Source organism: Calonectris borealis, chromosome 1 (assembly GCF_964195595.1).
Source record: "Calonectris borealis chromosome 1, bCalBor7.hap1.2, whole genome shotgun sequence".
Lineage (NCBI taxonomy): Eukaryota > Metazoa > Chordata > Aves > Procellariiformes > Procellariidae > Calonectris > Calonectris borealis.
Genome location: NC_134312.1, coordinates 55,517,504 through 55,537,109, shown reverse-complemented (window position 1 = coordinate 55,537,109; position 19,606 = coordinate 55,517,504). Strand labels below are relative to the sequence as shown.

The 19,606-nt window shown below is 37.3% G+C and overlaps 1 protein-coding gene across 5 annotated transcripts in view; it reads right to left on the bottom strand.

The window, feature by feature from the left end:
* Positions 1 to 348: 348 nt before the first annotated feature.
* Positions 349 to 19,606, bottom strand: part of IFT56 (intraflagellar transport 56) — a 56,150-nt gene continuing 36,892 nt past the window's right edge. For 4 of the 5 annotated variants that reach the window (XM_075153270.1, XM_075153290.1, XM_075153300.1 and 1 more), the window contains 5 exons: positions 16,097 to 16,180; positions 13,356 to 13,425; positions 10,478 to 10,584; positions 6,649 to 6,782; positions 4,014 to 5,292 (listed from right to left, as the gene is read on the bottom strand). In XM_075153270.1, the coding sequence (XP_075009371.1) occupies positions 5,181 to 5,292; positions 6,649 to 6,782; positions 10,478 to 10,584; positions 13,356 to 13,425; positions 16,097 to 16,180 (507 nt within the window). In that variant the 3' untranslated portion in view covers positions 4,014 to 5,180. Of the gene's footprint in view, positions 530 to 4,013; positions 5,293 to 6,648; positions 6,783 to 10,477; positions 10,585 to 13,355; positions 13,426 to 16,096; positions 16,181 to 19,606 lie in introns of those variants that run through there. The other variant, XM_075153281.1, reaches the window with a different exon arrangement.

The following is a 19,606-nucleotide window of genomic DNA, read 5'->3' as shown; positions in this document are numbered from 1 at the left end:
ACTATCCCAGAGCATATTTCCTGTCAAAATAACTTAAGTCGCAGGTTCTTGAAGATCTACTTGTAAAAACATTTTAAAGACCATTACTTATTTTACTGCATTCATTATTTTAAATTTTCTTAAAGAATTACTAAGAATAATATAATGTGGAGCAATTAAGCACAACACAATGTGTAAGTATGAATTGAAACAGAAGTTCTCTTTTTGTTTGAAGAATACACTGTCTTCTCAAAAGTCACAGCTCTTACTAAATACAGATTTTTATTTTTAAATCTATAAATAGATGCTAATGTAATTCATCAATTAAGCAAGACCTATAAGGAATTTAGAAACTGTCCGTTGCCCAGAGATGTGAAATGCCTCCTTTATTTGTTCCAAATGAAAGTTTAAACTCTACAAACTCAAAAGTAAGCTTTTGGTGTGTAGCTTCTAAATGTGATTGCAGGGCAAAAAAAAGTTGTTTCAAATTCTGCAAGCAGCCTTGAACAACCGGACTCCATCAATCTTTCTGGGGTGCTGTAAGGTTCATCTAATAAAGAACGAATGGGAAGTATTAGCTCCCATGACATGGATCTTTTACAAGTTTAGCTGAATACAACAATATTGCAGTTATACAAACGCAATACATACATTTCTAATGTCATATACCCGATTTAAAAGAATAGCGTAATACAGTATCCATAAGATACATGTTAAATAAGTTGAGAATGACAAATGATAAAAAGTAGCCATTGGTCATCATTAATAGAATGTTTTGGGGGTTTACTTTAGTGGGGTCCTGGGAGGATGGAGGATCCAACATATCCCTTGATGATCCAGATATCGGTGTAAAACAGCACTAATAAAAAGCTGCAGAGAAATAGACTAGTAATTAGTGAGGATAAGATAGTCACACAGCGTGATCTGCATAAGCTGGAAAACTGAGCCCATTCGAACAAAATGTATTTTTTATAGAGCTAAAGGTAGGCTGTCTCTTCCAAAGGGTAGGCTGTATCCTGGAAAATACCGGTTCTGGAAAAACCCTAGATGTCATGTCACAGTCAAGAAGCAATTTAATGCACGCTCCCCCTGTGATAATATGGCAAAAAGGGTGAATGCAGTCTTTCAGTACACATGTAGGAGAATACAGCAGCAGTATGGAGGAGCATATTCCAATGTCACATACAGTAATAAACTACGCCCAGTGCTCCATGCCCAGGTTTTAAAAAAAAAATCTGTTGACAAACTGATTGCCAGTTTTCCAGACTGGAAAATATCCTTGCAAGGGATGCTGTCTTTAATAGAGAGAGAGGTGATTTGCTTGGAGTTTATGCATACCTGAAGATGAAAAAAAAGCACCCCACCAAAAAACCAAACCAAAACAAAGAATGCTAGGCTTTAACGACTAACAGCAAAGATGAACATTGGAAAAATCAAATATTAAAAAAAAGGCCAAACAAGCTGAATTTGGAATTAAGGTACAATTTCTAAAAGAGCAAAGGCGATTTAACCGTTTGAAAAAATCGCAAAGTAAAACTATGGATTTTTCATTATCCATCTTCAAATTAAGACTCTTAAGTTTTTCTGGCAAATATTTTTATGGAAAGCCAAGTTAGTTATTGGATTCAACACAAAAATTAGCCAATGAAATCTACCATCTTGCATTATGTAGGGTCAGGCCAGATTATCGAGTAGTTGATTAATGAATTAATTTTAATGGTTACTGGTGACACTTTCATGCAATTTTCTACTTAATCAGTGATCATATGAATAGATGAAATGGGGAGAGGGAAGTCTGGAAATGAAACTCAAAAAAGAGCGACTGGAAATTACTCCTAGAGATAATACAGGGAAAGTTTGGTTAAAGAGTAAACCAATGGGCAAAACCCAGATGTGTTCCTCAATGTATGTACAGCTCCCATAGAGTGAAGCTACATGTAGCAACAGCTATATATGTAATCGTTTATTTTGCGTCTTACTAGCTAACGGCCAAGTTCCTTATTCAACCTTAGACAACTTTCTTATGAAGATCAACGAGCTGAGGGAACCACATACACCTAAATGCCTGCTACAGTCTACAGAGCTGGAACATGACGTGACTTTTCCTTCACAACGAACTTGCCACTTCCAGTTTAGTACATTACTTGGCTCCAGCTGTTACGACGCTTACAAGTTATATGCTGGATTCCAGAATTAATCCAAGAGGGTTGCTGCTGTATTGGATCAGTTCAGATGCTGGCCAAAGCAGATGTTATCCTGAAACTCACTTGCAGCAACAGAGAGGAAAAACGTCCTCCCCTGCAGTGCAATTCACTTAGATGTTATTGGCATGAATGTTGTTCAGGTATTACCAAGTTTAATTAAAGGTCATCTTCCTTATCTATCAGGAATAAGTCAGTGCCCAACTAAAAGCCGTTACACGCTGTTTCGGGTTTGGCTTTCTCTACCGGTCACTATTAATGATATGATTGCTAGCACAGTACCTTCTGTGCATTCTCTATAGCTTTTTTTCCAGAATCAGACGCTTATCCAGAGTAGAAGAAATAACTGTATTTTCCATACTCTTCCTTGAAATTCTAACGATGCAGCAATTTCTGCCTTAGTCTGTCTTCCACTGCATTATCTGAAATGCCACTGTTTCAATTTTATATTCACTTACTCCCGACCCAATAAACTTACCTGTTTCCTTGACTCTGCACATGCATTCTTCACAGCCTGCTTGTTCTGTATAGGTCACTTTTATTGTTGTTTTTCTCCACATCTACCTTCACTCCTACCTGTCCTATCTGGAGTACCTTGACTCCTTAAATTTCCACAGTTCAGGGAAATATGGAAATGGGCAGGGATAAAATTTTGTTAACTCTACCTGAGAAACAGCTTTAGAAATGGTTTATTAACTTCCCTTTCTGTATCAGCTAAGGCAACTCCTATTCACACATCTGTTCTTTGAATATGATCTCAGATTGTACAACGGAAGATGTTCTTAGAACATATTTCTAAGGTAAAATAAACACCAGTATTTCAGCACTTTTCCAGTTCTGCATTTTAATAGTACCTACATATCTGTTCCATTACCAAGACCCTAAATGCTAGGACAATATGTAATATATCTTTTATTTCGTCACTGCTCAAGGCAAAGCGCTGCAGTCCCCTGTTCTTTATGTCTTAAGTGACAAAGGCTTTATTACCAGTCAATAAAATGCACTGTGCTAAAAACTACATTATTTAGCATATCAAATATGACTTTGTGACTATAATGAATAAAGGTGAGGTTTTCAAAAACTTCTTCACTGGTCACAGACAGAGAATTTAAAATGAGTCCCCAAGCCCTTACGCTGCAATGCCATCACACTTATTTCGGAAGATTCAACCAACAAGTAAAATGGTCTGCAATGGATTTGGATGCTCTTCAGCTCTCCTGCAGGTTAAGCTTCAATAAAGGGAGTAATTAGATGCATTTAACATCTGCTACAAAGCCACCAACATGATTTTTTTGAAGCTTTGTACCAAGACTCATAATTGTATTCTCGATCTGTTTCCAAGTTAATTCAAGTGGGAGGGAAAACAAAAATGCCTTTTACAAGTGAAAGGTGTTTTCTAACTGCTTTCAGTGAAAATACTGCTCCTTTCACACCTCTTTTGAATCAGTAAACATCGCCCCTGCTGAAAGGCTCTATTATTGTTGCCAGTATGATGGATCAGTTTCCTAGATGTAAATACATGTAAATGCAAGTAGCCACAACTATCAATGTACTGCTAGATATCTGAATGATGATACTCACAGTTTTTGCTTAAAGCAATAAAAATACTGACATGCTATATGGCAGAAAGGTGTATATATTCCGTATACACCTAGCCTCCTTATTTTCAGCATCAAACCACCATAAAATTAGGACCAAGGCCATTGCTTTTGACTGATTATTGAACATACATTTAATGACCAGTCACAAATCTGCCCTCTTCCACAGCAAAATGAATATACTATTTCAACTTCTTCAGTATGAAGCAACACAGACCAACAAGACATGCAACTGTAGATTCAATTAAGAGCTTTAATCAAAGCACAGACAGTAGAGAATACAGTATTCTGAGTTTCCCCCCCAAAAGATAAAAAAATACTTCGCAAGTATTTTACAAATAGTAAATTTTCCTTTTACAATGTTTTGCAGCAAAAAACATGTAATACATTTCTATGTTACAACTGTTGCCTTCTTTTAGAATTATGTATTCCCTGAACTCGTCTCCTTAGAAAACAGGAGACTACAATAAATCCAAAAGTATAATAAATACATTGCTACCTAGGGTTGTAAATGCTGAAGAAAATTATTCAAAACATCCAGTTCTTTTATCCATCAGATTGCTAAACTAAATGGATTACTCACATGAATTATATTAACACGAATAAATGTTTTGAGTGTCAGATCTCAAAGCAAGATTGAACAACACAGTTGGTCAAATCTCCATGCTTTGAAAAAGATGATACTGTCATGCTTTGCTACAACCTAGAAAGCAAATAAGCCACTTTGGAGCTTGGCAGTTTGGGTTGATTAACCCTCATCTTCAGAATTAGTGGTAAGAGAGAAAGCAATCCTTATAGACAAAAATAAGAGATGAAGTTATTGAGATTTATCCAGAAAAGGACAGTGCTCAGAATACGGTTTGTATTTTACCTGAGACAGGTAATATATAGAAGTCTTTATGGATTATCTGATACCCTTGTACTGGCTTTTGGTTGTCACTGTCATCCTCTCTACTTGCCACATTCCACCTCTTGCTGAAGGAGATTTGTCTCAGCCGTTTATCAAATGATTCTTCTCCAGAGGCCAGAAAACTGGCTGAGAAAAAAACCCCACAAAGCACTCCATAACTTGTCTTGAGAAATCTGGGGAACATCTCAGGAGCACTTTGACTTGCGGACAGTTGGAATTACTACTAAAAAAATGAGAAACTTTGAATAGAGAACTGAGGAATAGAGAGTGGTTCAACAGAAAACGTACCAATAAAGCTTTAATGAAAAAAAATACTTGCTGAATGTTTTGCAATCTCACTGCACTACACTGTTGCTCAGTTGGGTCAACCTGCTTGATAGTCTAAAGTCCTGCAAGGAAGGAGATACCCAGAGTGCACAGGAGAAACCAAGACCCACATCTTAGAGCCACACACACAATAGTAACTGACCTGGTTCATTTCGTGGCACTGACTTAAACAGGAACTCTGTTCTCCTTGGCCCACTTTTTCATGATGCGGACAATGTATTCTACTTGAGAATTACCAGTGCTCTTCAGAAGATGCAGTACTTCCCGTAGAGTCTCTCTACAAAGGTGAAAAGCAAAGATTTAAATGAGAGTGAGACCCAACTGATACAATAAACAACTACCCAGACCCAAACTATTTTGCAAAACATTGTTCCTAGACAGAGAGGTCCATTCATCTGCAGCGCAGGAATAGGTAAAAATGCACAGTAGATTAGATCCCAGGGGACAAAAAAAAAAAAGTCTTGTATACAATTGCAACAAGGAGAGAGATTAAAAGTAAAAAAAAAATCAGCAAAATGTAATTAGTTTGGAGTTTAGTGCGCGCGCGCGTGTGTATTTATATATAAATCCTTAGTCTTGCAAAATAGTTCCCCAGAATAAAACAAACTTTTTTTTTCTTTAATGCTACTTGCTAGTCTTCAGTATGGCAACATCTAGCTTAATGCTGCCAAAGCACCTTACACATGAATACAAATAACACGGAAATGAACATTAGCAATAGGATAAACCAGTATGAAGCTGCAGTTTGCCAGCTACTTTACAGCAAGAACTTGTATGCATATTGAAAAACAGGCAAGCTATGTGTATTTTACTGCATCTACTGCAGTAATTGCTAAAAGGACACTTGAAGGGTGCAGAAGTTAATGAGATTATTCCAGCAGAGAAGGGAATACAAGGAAGGTGTAGAAGCCAAGATACACACCTACCAGCCATGTACGAAACAGCAACTTTGGCCAGGGGAGAACGGCCATCTGGCATCACAGCAGAATATTCACGAGGGAACAGTTCTTAAATACAGCCTCACTACTCTCTCTCATTCTCCCATCCAGTGAAATGGGCCAAAAGCAAAATTATCAGTAACACAGATAATTTCCTTTAAGCTTTCATCAAGTAAGTATATTTGTCTGAGATGGACAGCGTCTTCAGAAAGCAAATTTTAGGGAAAACACAGTCTCATCTGCTCACTATTTAGAGAAATCATGTCCTTCCTGTAGCACTGAGTAAATGTTTCCTTAATTCTGTTCTATGAACCTTAAAATGTCATGGAACAGTTTTCCATTCTTATGCCATCAACATGAAATGAGGTTCTTTTCCCTCAGTTCATGAACATACTACATTTATCAACTTAGCTCTTCCCACTATAATGACTAATGTATTTTGGTTTCCTACAGTTCATAGCCTTTGCTGATAAGTTATTCTCCACCATATATTCTATAACTTGTTGGTATGGAAGATGCACTTCAAATTGAACACTGCATATGGAACCACTGGCCAGAGTGTCTATTCTCTGAAAGGTCAATAAAAAATTGGAAGAGGATATGTAGTCCTAAAGCTAAGATTATGATTCTGGCTTACAGCTAACTGGAAATAGGAAAAGAACAAAATAAATTCAGATACAACGCAGAATACTCACTTTGCTTCTCGGCCAGCTAAGATCATTTGGAAGACACCCACACAAGCACCTCTCTTGCCTTCCCAGTATTCAGGATTACTGTCCAGTCTCTCCAGAACATCAAATGCTTTGGCTGAATAGTAAAACTGACGCATCTGCACAGAAAGCGAAACATTATTCCTGATTATTTGACTATCTTTCAGAAGGGAATTAAAAATTTTGAGCTCTTTCTGAAATCAGCAGTAAGTCATAGAAGCCATGTGCATTTTCCTGTTTTTCTGCAGGCAGCAAGTGACACAGAACAGGCACATTTCAGTTCTATGTCGGGAAACAGGTGGTATTATAACATTACTGGTCTTTATCTTTGAACGTATTATAGACAAACTACACTGTGAACTTCATTAGTTGGCAACGATCAGCACTGTTGTTTTGATCATACACAGGTAACACTAGCTTACAGAACTTCTTTTTTATGAGGTGCCCTATCTAGTGTTGTATCGACTATACCAACATCCTTGATAGAGTATCAACTTCAAACTAGTCCAAACATTTGAAAACAGAACCACTTTTCCTCATCTAGAGATGGTCACAGAGACATATTTGGGTGTCTTTTGGGTTTAACTTAGAGCTAAATTTTTTTCTTCACTGTTACAGTACAGTACAAAATAAGATTCAGTGACTCTATAATCCAAAATTTTCCTAAGCATAGGAAAATCCACTGTGTACCATATCTTTTCTGCCTTAGGTTCTCTACTTGTAAATGGGAATAAGAAGCAAGTTGGTTGGCAACAGTCGGTGTGAAAGGAGTGACCACAGCAACTGTGGCTTTTGACGTCAGCATAACTCATGTGGACCTTATCTATGACTGTGTGTGTTCTTCACTTGGGCAAGCCTGAATAGCAATGTTGTTTGTGGCTAGCATCTTCCCATGAGGGAGCACAGAAGGTAGACTGAACACAACCTCCCATCCTTTGGTGGCTGGAAGCCTGCATCTGCTGAGAAAAAAGGACAGGCTGTGGAGTTACGTTTGAAAACTTTAGTCAGAGAAACACAGGTTCTTCAGAATGAGTAGTAATTCCCTTCACATAAATGGTGATTTTAACCACAGGTGACTGGCAAGCATTTAAATGTATGGAAATAAAGATAGTGAGTATAAACAGTAGCAGATGTGTCAGCTAAAAAGAAAAATTTGAATACTCGTGTCTCCAAACTGGCATCTGATCTAGTTCCATTAAGCAGATATCGGTTTAATGTCCTCCTTCTATCCGACATAAAAGCAGGAAATGCTTCACCCCAAGTAATGTGCTGTTCCCTATATGGATAAGATGGACTATTGCATGAAAAGCAGCAAGAAATTAGCCAGAAGTCCTGCATTCCAGTTTCCTCACTGGACAACTTCCATCAGCATAGCAATGGGGCATCGTGCTACACCTAGTCGCAGGACACTGTTGACCTTGCTCCATGTTCATTCAGCATTCTGTTGAGTGAAGCCTAGTGCGACTGCCTTCTTAAGTTACAGCTATGGTGCTGTCTGTGGACCTCCATAATAATAATATAATACAATACAATACAATACAATACAATATAATATAATATTTCAGAAACAACTGGAAAATGCTACATAAACTCAAACAACATAGGCCTTGCTATTTAGTGGAAGAGGTAGAAATAGCTGATAGTGTAGAAAAACAAGTTATAACACTATAGTGATCATTTTTGAAATGAAATTCCTTGGTCTTTGGAGCAGCCATTTATGACCGTAGGTAGACACATAATTAGGCTGAAAGATTTAGTCCTGTAAGTGCAGTTTTTAAGAGCTCTAAATAAATCCAAAGTGTGGAGCTGCTTCTCCTCTCGAGTACAGTAAGGTTTTGAGAAGAATTTAGGCAAAGTAACCAACTGATTTAAGTGAGACTTAAAATGGTCTAGATGGAGATTTTACATAAGGTCTGATTGTCAACTTGCTTTCACAAATTGCAGCTACAGAAAACACCAGAGGCATAGCCACTTGCTTGAGCAACAAGACTTTTAGGGTAAGATGGTGGACTGAATACCTGAAAGATATGCAAGAGATAATTTGCTTAGTTTTAGAAGAATGCTTTTGAGATCACAAGGTAGATTTTCTGACTTTCAGTTATGCGTTTGTTAGAATTTTGAGAACATGTTACTTTGTCAGATGAAGGAAAACAGCAAAAAATAATGTTACAGATAGTATGTAGATACTGCTGCTCTTTGGAGAGCTTGGCTGAACGGGGAATCATTGGGAGGTTTTCCAACAGGACTCAGTTTACTATCTTTCCTCTATGATGGCAAGTTTGGTCCCTGTATCTCTAATAAGCCTGTGCTAATAGCTGCTAGCTCTTGTGTATTCACTTGCATTAGCCTCCACTGAACCAGCTCTATGAGCTTTACACCTATTATCTGTGTTCGGCTCTTCTTCTCACATCTGCCTTCTTAAAACAGTGAACTACTATATTTGCACAATCACAAAATTACAACCTGTCTTTATATTCTATATTTAATTTAAATTAAATATAGAACGGTTGCTCCCCAAATAACTTCAGTCCATCTTCTGGCTCTGGCCAATACATTCTGAAAAGTGGATGGCCTGTGTCTCACCATGACACTTTTCCAAAGAACATCCTTTCTCCTATCGCTGAGCTGCCACTCCTCTAGGGTCCAACACAGTGCAGCCATCCTTGTAGATGGCAGAGAGGATGCGGGGATACAGCATTCTATTATTGTCTACTGAAATCTGTACTCTGCATAGGACAACCAATTTTTCTTTCTCCTGTAGTGCCATTTACAATCTTTTCAAACAAGTTTTCTTTATATGCCTCTACATCCACCCTGCGGATGGAGCTCTCATGTTTTTTCTTCATGCTTTGCAGAACAGCAAAAAAACTTAAATCAGAGCTAAGTCTGACTGTGTATAGACACCATCTGAAGAATTAGATGTTAGGAATTTAGGCAGAATTGTAATCAGCTTCCCAAGATCTCTTCACTATTAACATAGCTTTGTATAAATTAGAATTTGGAGGTGTGCCAGCAGTGTATTAGCACGGAGCATCAAAACTAGTAAACACAATCTAGAAGCTTAGTCAAGTAAGGTAGCATATATTTTAACTTGTTCTAAAATGCCCAGAGCATCCCTACTAAAGTGGACATTGTCTTGTCTAGCTTGACTTTTTAAAATGTTAGACAGCTTAGTCTAACCTCATCTCTTTAAAAGTCTCCTCTAGAAAAGGTTCAAAAGAAGAACTATTATGTGTTAGCAAGGATTCCGCTGTAGGCAGTTAAGCTCACCATTTTTTCTGAGTAATTTTATTTCTAATGACTACACACACACCGTGTCTCTTTGCCCCACTTGGGCAGATAGAATAGTAGTTGTGGAAATTCTCTTTCCATTTCCTTATGATTAAAAAAGGAGTATCTCCCATTGCCATTACAAGCTTTAAGGAAAGCTTTTTTCTGTCCCAGAAAAAAGTCCCAGAAAAAAAATGCAGCATGAGGCTCCTTGCTGAATCTCTGCTAGATTTTTTTTTTCTTAAAAATTCCTTGTCATTTCTACCAACAATCAATCCCTAGTAGGAGAAGAAACTGTTATCGTTATTGATAGCTCAAGCATGCCATAATTTACCAACGTTTTAATCAGCAGGTTGTCTACCAAGAAGGCCTGTAGGTTAAAATACTGACCAATTCCTGCCAACTCATCTACATTATTAGACATCCCACTGTTATAAAAGAAATTTCACTAGTGATGACAATGATGGAAAGTATCAAAAAAATGGCTGTTGGTACAATCACTGAATTAACATGCCATACACCAAGTTCTAAAGAGAAGACTCACTTTGTAGCAATCATTTGCAATGAGCTGCAAAAGGTTAAAGGACTCCCCTGAGGTCTCCATCTTCAGATAGAGCTTCCAGGCCAACTGTGGTTTCTTATTCATAATGTCTGCAATAACAACAAAAAGCTGGGATTGTGAAAAATATGCCACGCACAATACTCAACGGTAGGTGAAATAAATGTTCCTAAATTTCTTTGCTTAATGTAAATGCATGCCTCAGCCTGTGAGCATGAGGTTGGGAAGGGAAACTTGTCCTTATCTTCTGCCTTACTAGCGATAACAGCAATTCATGAGAGAATACCAACATCAAGAGGAATAATTATGGTGTTTACATCTCCATTTATATTTCACAGATACAGCAATAAGCACAACTCTCATGATTTCAGATGTGATTAAGAAATAGAGTGGAAAGCATTAGAGAAGTTATTTTATTACAATGAACTGTGGCAATCCATTTAGATGGTGAGATTTAGGATTGTGTGTTCTTACACACAGAAAAAATTTAACTGGCACTGAACTGAGGTCTTTAATATTGGTGCCCACCTCAATCTAAACATTCAATCCCCATAAATCATAGCAAACCAAAGGCAGGGGGCGAAGCCCCTACAAGCATAACAAAACTTGTCATTATGCATCTACTAGAAAAAATATTTCTAAATTATTGAGATTTGGTCCTGGTTTTAAATTTGCCTATGTGACTAGAATTTTTCATTGGCCTTTAACTTTAAACATCACTGCTATACACAATTAGAAATAAAAGAATTTGAATCTTCCATCTCACCTAGTGGAAATTCTACAAGGGTGTCTGAACTCAAAAATTATAAAATTTGATTTTCTGGAGATAAGAACCCATTCTGCTGAATCTGAGGTTGATATTGGTAATTTCAGACTCATTCAAGGACTGGGAGAAAAGAAAATGAAATTAAGTATTCCCTTCTTTTTAAAGTCTTCTCAAGTTTACACATGGACCACTCTCATGCTCTTTCAAAAGAAGGACTGTTTAGCTTATTATATCTGTGCCCACTGTGCCAATATATATGTTGCAGGTAGAATGGGTGGCAATATCAACAATAAACATGTAACATCAAATCACAGAATTTATAGACACTTCTCATTTAGGAGGCAGCAAGACATCAAATTAGATTTTTCTTTTATCAGCTCCAGATACCATACACGGTGGCAAACAGCCAGGTCTTAAATTTCCAAATACCAACCCAGCTACCTAGAGAAACGGAGTACTTGAATATAATTCAATGTTTTTTTACTTTCTCTTCAAGAAGAATTTGCTATTAATAGTACAATAATATTAAACAAAAAAATACTGTCTAGCATCCAAAAAGATGCATCTCTGGTACTTTTTGCCCTTTGGAAATATTTCAGCATTGAATTGTTTATGACTCAATATCTAATCATACTCTGACATGAATGTATTATAATGCTTTGTAATTTCTACAGCAGCTTTTATCCAGAAGGATCTAATGGTAATTTACATACTTGACACAAAAAGATAACTATACTCATCACTGAACAGTTGTTTCTGCAAAGAATTCTAGCAGCTGTTTGGGAATGAAAAATCAAAATTTTAAGACAGAGACAGAAGAATACAGCAGCTCTACTGAAACTTCAGCAGGAATTCAGAATGGCAAAGGCACACTCAAGAAAAAATAGCAACTCTTATGAAAGAGCTAGAAAATTTTTAATTGATAACATGGTGTTGATTCTACTTCTTGTATAATAAGTAGCACCTTCAAAGAGTTCTGCATCCCCAGATGTATGTCAAAGGACTACTATAGCACAGAATCAAAGGGATGAACACTGTCTACTGAACAACGATGATTTCCCTTTGCAATGGGAGTTCTCTCATCAAAAAAATTCACACAAAACATTCACATACAAAACACTCAAACACAATCAGGTACTGCAGCTTAATTAAAAAGGAAATAAACTGGCATGTCCTAAAAGAGAGTCATAGATAGGCATCCATAGGTGTGATATGCCTGTCTGGAAAGATCACATTAGAGACGTTGACCACATCTGCGATACAGCATAACGTTCCAAAACAAATGCATTTACATTCCAAGTACAAGTACTGTATGATAAGAGAATATTTTTGTATTGGGGCACTGTAAGGAAAACAAATCAGCCTAGGGAGTCTCAGACTTGATTATCAGAAAAGTCCACCTCTATTATTTTGCATGTGGCGCTGCAGCTGTATCTGTACTGAGGTGTACTCTACAATGTTTTAAAACCTGACTCGGAAATACTAAATAAAATTTGCTATGGGATATTAAACATAGCACAAATTTTCTGATTTCAAGGGAAGAATGGAAAAGTTTAGGAAAGAAAAAACATGATGGAAATTATAAAGGACATCCTTCAGGCACAGGAATTTGGATAACACGAAGAGTAACGTGGTAGGAAGAAAAATACCACATATGCTTGCCTGATTCTTCTCTTCCCTAGACATCTGACATTGGCTACTCTTGGAGTCAGACAGACCCTTGGGCCTGACCCAGTACGGATGCTTCTATTTTATGTTTTACTCTGAACATTTTAGAGTTGTAACTCAGTCTTTTAAGACAAAAAATCTTCACTCGAGCAATTGAGTAGACAATTGAGAAGAAAAAGGTTCACTGGTTAGGACAAAGCTGCATTGACACAACTATAACAGCGCTGCACTGAAGCAGTAATTGCTTACTAAAGCCAGACATATGAAAGGTGCAATAACCACCCACGCTATAACTAGTGCAATCAGATTTTCACTTTCACAGTCCTGAATCCACCTACAACATTAAATTCAATTAAGAAAGTGGATTGCCAAGACTGATGCAATAGAGGAGGATCTGTATTCTGCAACATTGAGGGTAAAGTGACTCACAGCAGCGAGCTAGCCAGCTAAGGTAAACAAAATCAGTCTTTATCTTCTCGCTCTGGATCAAAAGGAACACCTGCAGGAAGAAGGAAAATAAAATATTATACATGCATGTACTTTTAAACAAACAGAAGGCAGACCTGCCTCGTTTCAACATGTAGCTAAGGCTTAAGCCATACGAACAATTGCTTCATGAGGAGAGTTAGGGTATGCAAGTGCCATGCAGGGGCATCTCTCTGTGTCGGGTGGGTGGAGGATTCAAACAGTGCCACGCTTATCAGGGGACTTCTGCAGCTGCAAAACACCAAGCTGTGCGGAGGGTGCAGCCTGCTCTGAACAAGTGCCAGTGGGCGGCCATGCAACACAAACAGCACAAAGGAACACTGGGCCTGTGGGAAAAGCTATTTGGAATGTGTCTGTTTAGAAAGCAATGCAAGCAATTACATTAGCATCTTCCTGAAATACCAGAAGTTTCACATATATATGAACCTTTCCTCCCCATACATGTCAGAGATCATTCCAGGTCAGCAATAAGCCATTTCTAACCATTTTGGTTTCAGTAAGGTTCCAAGGCAAAACATTCGCCTTTTGTAACTTACTCTACAAATACAGGTTTATTACATTCTACATCTAAAGGGATGCGTGGGGGGAAGTTATAAATTTTAAAATGTACTCTGGCTTTACTCTCAGGAAAAAAAAAAAAGCTATTTGTGCCTCTCTGCAGGTATATTTGTAACTACACTAGGATGCTACTGGCAAAACTCAAAACACCTTTATAGGAGCAGATGTACGTACTGGAACAGTGAGTTCCACAAATTACTGACATTTTTATTGGTTAAGGATTACTGACATTTTTATTGGTTAAGCATTACTGACCCCCTAATTTTGGGGGTGGGGAAGAAATAAATAAATAAAAAAAAGCTGCATTATCAGTTTAAGTAGCACTTTATCAAAGGTTTTATTTCATTATGGCCAGGGAGGTAAGCTTTTTAATAAGTTAATAAGTGCTATATGTGGAGATATTTTACAAGTTAATGAGACACTGGAGAAGGGTGATCTTTATATGAAAGTGTCATCACAGGCAAAGATCAGACATTAGTACAGACTAATCAATTTAATTACATAATCCTCTTATTTAAACCTATCAGCTACAAGTTTATATAGAATCATTTGTAAGGACATAAGAAGAAAAATGTGGATTAACATCAGTTTATACCTTTGTGTTTCTTTGTTGCCTGGCTTGGCAGCTAAAGCTTACTTATTGCATTATCATTTTTATCAGCATAGCCTGCTAGCATAGTTTTACGATACCTGCATTTTCATTAAGCTAACCAAATTAAGGTAGGTGAATTGAAATATATATCCATTTTGCCTGACAGTCTTGGATATTTTTCTTAAAGAGAGATGCAAATTCAGGTCACAGCAATTAAGGGGATGGGTGCTGGGGAAAAAGACGAAAAAAGAAAAAAGAACAAAAAAAGAAAAAAGAAAAAAGAACGAAAAAAGAAAAAAAGAAAAAAAGAAAAAAAGAAAAAAGAAAAAAGAAAAAAGAAAAAAGAAAAAAGAAAAAAGAAAAAAGAAAAAAGAAAAAAGAAAAAAGAAAAAAGAAAAAAGAAAAAAGAAAAAAGAAAAAAGAAAAAAGAAAAAAGAAAAAAGAAAAAAGAAAAAAGAAAAAAGAAAAAAGAAAAAAGAAAAAAGAAAAAAGAGAAAACAGAAAAGAGAAAACAGAAAACAGAAAACAGAAAACAGAAAAAAAAGAAAAAAGAAAACAGAAAACAGAAAACAGAAAAAAGAAAAAAGAAAAAAGAAAAAAGAAAAAAGAAAAAAGAAAAAAGAAAAAAGAAAAAAGAAAAAAGAAAAAAGAAAAAAGAAAAAAGAAAAAAGAAAAAAGAAAAAAGAAAAAAGAAAAAAGAAAAAAGAAAAAAGAAAAAAGAAAAAAGAAAAAAGAAAAAAGAAAAAAGAAAAAAGAAAAAAGAACAGAGGGGCTCTGTCGTCAAGAAACCTGAAGAGTTAAAAAGTTAGAAAGACAGGAAAAACAAAGAAAACCCCAAACCAACCAAACCTATATGATTCACTTTAGACTACATGGTTGTTTTTTTTTTTTTCCTGGCTTGTCTTCTTTCTGGTCTTGTGGAAAATGTTGCTTCCATCTTCATAATAGCTATTTGCTTTTGCATATTTTAGTTGTAATTAAGTTTCTACTGCACATAGACACAAAAAATGCTGTGTGTAGAAGTTAATCTCTTCCAGCTGCATCTGGATGCTGCTGAATAAGATAGTGAGCACTTCCTCTTTTCCTCCCACATCTCCCAGAGGAAGAAATTTTTTTCAATTTTTTTTTTAAACACAAATTTCTAGGGACACTTAGAAGCTCTTAACTATTCAGTGTGTCTTTTACTCAGCATGTCCTAGTCAGTCTGAACAATAAGACTGCCTGGGATCCCAGACAAAGCCTAAGAAATCTGATTAAGAGGGCATTCTTTGATCAATTAGAGATAGCTGCAAGCACTCCTGATGCACCACAAGCAGCATGACTCCCCATATACCTCACATTACAAGATTAGCAAGATAATGTTTTCTGAATAGTGTTCACTGAGAGTTTCAGTTCCTCTAAGAAGGTGAAGATGATGTTCCACAACCTGCTTATTTTCAACCAACATGAAGATCTGGAGGGAGAAAAGGAAGGGAAGAGGGGAGTATGTGGGAAATGTTTCCATTGTTGTTTTTTAAAGAAAGTAAATACATACCTTTTCAGCCTCACTAAAATTGCCCATGGCAGCTTTGGCTTGGGCGTAGTTGAAGTTAAAAGTGTCATCGTTGTAAAAGTAACTCTGGAAAATAAGCCAAAACCCAAATAAATAAAACATTAAAAATATCCCCCCCCTCAATCTGAGTCAGACTATATCAAGACAACGGGAAGGAAAAATTAAAACCCACATTATGAACATACAGATTTATAAACAGTGGGTAGAAAATTATGGACTGGCTTTCCATCCTACATTCGTGACTACAAACACAGCTGGAACATTCCACAGTATTAACCATGAGAGATCTGGAGAACGCTCCAAGCTCAGAATTGCAGTGGCAGCTTTTATGGGTGTAATTTGCACTTTGGGCATGTGAAGACATGCTGTGCTGCCATGGTCTCTTTCACCTCCCAAGCACTTATTTCACCACTAGGGTGGTAAATAGGCAGTTGACTCCCTAATGGCTTAAGGAGATGAACAGTTTGTTTTTCCAAGACTTCTCAAGGTTCAACAAGAGATCCTGTGGATCTGGTTATGTGACAGATGCCAGTCTGACACGCTGGATCACATGATGGAGGTGGAGCTGCAGTACCAGGCTGTAACCAGGCAGCACACCATGTAATAGGACTTCCTTAAGCTCACGCCTTGTTTACAGGCACCCTTCTCTCTATCTGAGGTGCAACATCAAGTTTTTCTCTCTCATAATATTAGACTGGACACATCTGGTTAATGACAGATCAGGTTGATATAGCTGTGTCTTTTCTGAAAAGCTGCATGGGCCGAAGCAGGAAATATAACTCTAGGTACAGATTAGCCTGATGTTTGGGTTTGACCCAAATAGCTTAGATTTGATCATCGTCAGATGTCCAGATTGAAGTATAACTTAGATGACCAAAAGTCTGCTGAGTGTGTTCTACATTCAGCACTCTCCCACGCTGCTGCGCCAGTAGACCTGGTAGAGGTAAGGTAGAACACAATACCACAGCTACAAGTGTGAACAGAATTGAGGATCCCCGCTGAGCCGAGGTGCAGTGCTTGTGAAAGAGCATGGGAAAAAAGCAGGGTGGTTTATCCACTACAGGTACTGCAAGAAAAGCTTTCCTCTGTGCATAACAGCAAGGTGTGTGGAAATGTTTTTCCTTATATAACATCTATAAAAGAAACAGAACTTGTGTAGGAAGACCAAACTTTCATTTTGTTCCCTCATTAAAGAGTGAGGAGGAAGTAAAATGCACAACTGGGACCGTTGGACAAAAGATATGAGAAGCAAGGGACAAAACCCTTTCCCAGTGCTCTCTATCTTCTTTCATTATGTAGGGACACTTGAGGAACCTCTTCCCTTCCCTGTCACAGGTAGTCAACAAAGGGTACTGACCCAGTCCACACACGTACATCAAGCCAATGCCTGAGAGGAGAGGTGAGGGGTCATCGCCATTTGCCGCATGTCTAGGTTTCACTCAAATAGTCTATGTTAGGGTCCAAAAGAGCCAGCAAATATAGCAAGCTATGTGAAAGCATGAGGATGAACCAATCGGGTGAATCTCAAGCTCAGTTTGTGAAAACATTTCAGTACCCTTAGGGTGAACTAACTGGTTTCACCATATGAGAATTACAACACTTTACCGTATTCTTCCTCAATGATAGTTTCGTGTGAATCAGCACAAGTCCCAGGTTAAGCAAAGCTGGTGAGCAAGATGCTAGTTTTACTGCATGAATAGTTCCTTCTGTTCAAATAGCCCCCATTGTATTTTTGAATTAAAATGGAAAAGAAACTCTGTCAGCAACCAAACTCAAAAACTGTGTCATTCCATCCTGGTTGTATTAGTGCTAGAGCCCAGACCTGCTGCAAAAACAAAACCAGTAAAAATGAACTAGTGCTGCTGATAGTGCAACACATTCACAGCAGCTACATGTTTTGTTTCTTTTCGGGTTTTTTTTTTTTTTTTTTTTTTGAAAACCACATTATATGTACTGGACTTCACTCTTTTGCGGTCTTTTTAGTGGTCTTCAATTTTTTTCATAAAACTAACTGTGCCCTGAGTGATGTCCATTTCAATGAGATGCTCAGATATGCAGTTGAACAATGAAGCATTCGTTGTAGCCAGAACTCAGCTGAGCCTGAATTAGCTTGTCTTCTCAGTTGATCCTCAGTGTTCTAATGTCACCCTCAGGGGCAGCTGGCAATACAATTATAATAAGGTGTCCTTTGAGACATTCTCATGCCTAAAGCAGTTCTAATCAATCATGGATGAAGGTGGTGTTTCGAGAGAATATCATGCAAACAATCTTCACAGAGCGCACAGCTCCACTTAAAGAGCTGCAGAGATTCTACTGAAGTTGATTCCTGTGAATGAAACACAAAGGTGACTGTAAAGCCACCTAAACCTTGCTTGTAAAATGGTACAGGAAGAATTATTTGCATCCTGTGACCTGAAGAGGAGGGGAATGATCTAAGTAAATCTGAGCAGTGGCTAGTCTCAGCTAGAAAATGATGAATACCAACTACTTCAAAAGGACCATGCAAAGAAATTGGTGGTAGGCAGAAAACTTTGTCCCTTGCTATTTATCAACCGCATTATGTCTCAAAGTACCACTATTTATGATTCCCTTCAAGAATTTAACAAATAGATATTTTACTTAAGCTTGATCATTTTGCAACTTGCTCAATACAATCTATAAAACCTTCCGAAATTGCAACCTCAACCCTACCTTGAACTATGACAATGAGTTCCATACACCAACTGTGTTTTGGGAGGGACAAAATGCATTTTCTTAGAAAAGACATAGTGAATTTGCTGCAATTCCAGCAAGCCATATCTTGTTTTCAGCCACTCCTAATAGAAATGGAGGTTTCAAATCTACCTTGTTTATTCTAATCCTCATGTTGTATCATTTTATTTTCTTAACTTCCCTCTATAGCAAATAATGTCTATCTTCTAAATCTCTTAAGACAATATTTCAATTTCTGATTATTCTCTGAATCACCTTTTCTTCCACAGTTGAGGGGGGAGTGGCCAGTATTTCAAATAAGAGTACACCACTGTGCAATGAAATGCATCAATCTTTTTTTATATTGAATTTTCTTTACTTAGCATAATATTTTGTTTCGTCCTTATAAATGCAGTCACATTACAACCGTGAAAACCCAGGGAATATTTAAAAAAAGTTTAATATCTTTGCCTAAATATGGGTCAAATCAAAACAGATATATGGTTACTGATGCCAAAGGCATATATATGCGGAGAAGTCCAGCTTGCAAGCTGAGATCCACATATATATATGTTATAATGTGCAACAGTAGTTCTACATACTTTCAGCAAAACATCTAAGTTTTTAAAACAAAACAAAACAAAACATCCAAACATGAAATAACCCTCCCCCTCCCCTATGCACACATAGTAAAATATTTTTTCCCAAATCTGACAAGGTAAGAATACTCTTTCTCCTAGCTGATAAATATAGCAGGATAGAAGGCTTCCATACCTGTACCTGTCATTATTTCTGCCTCCC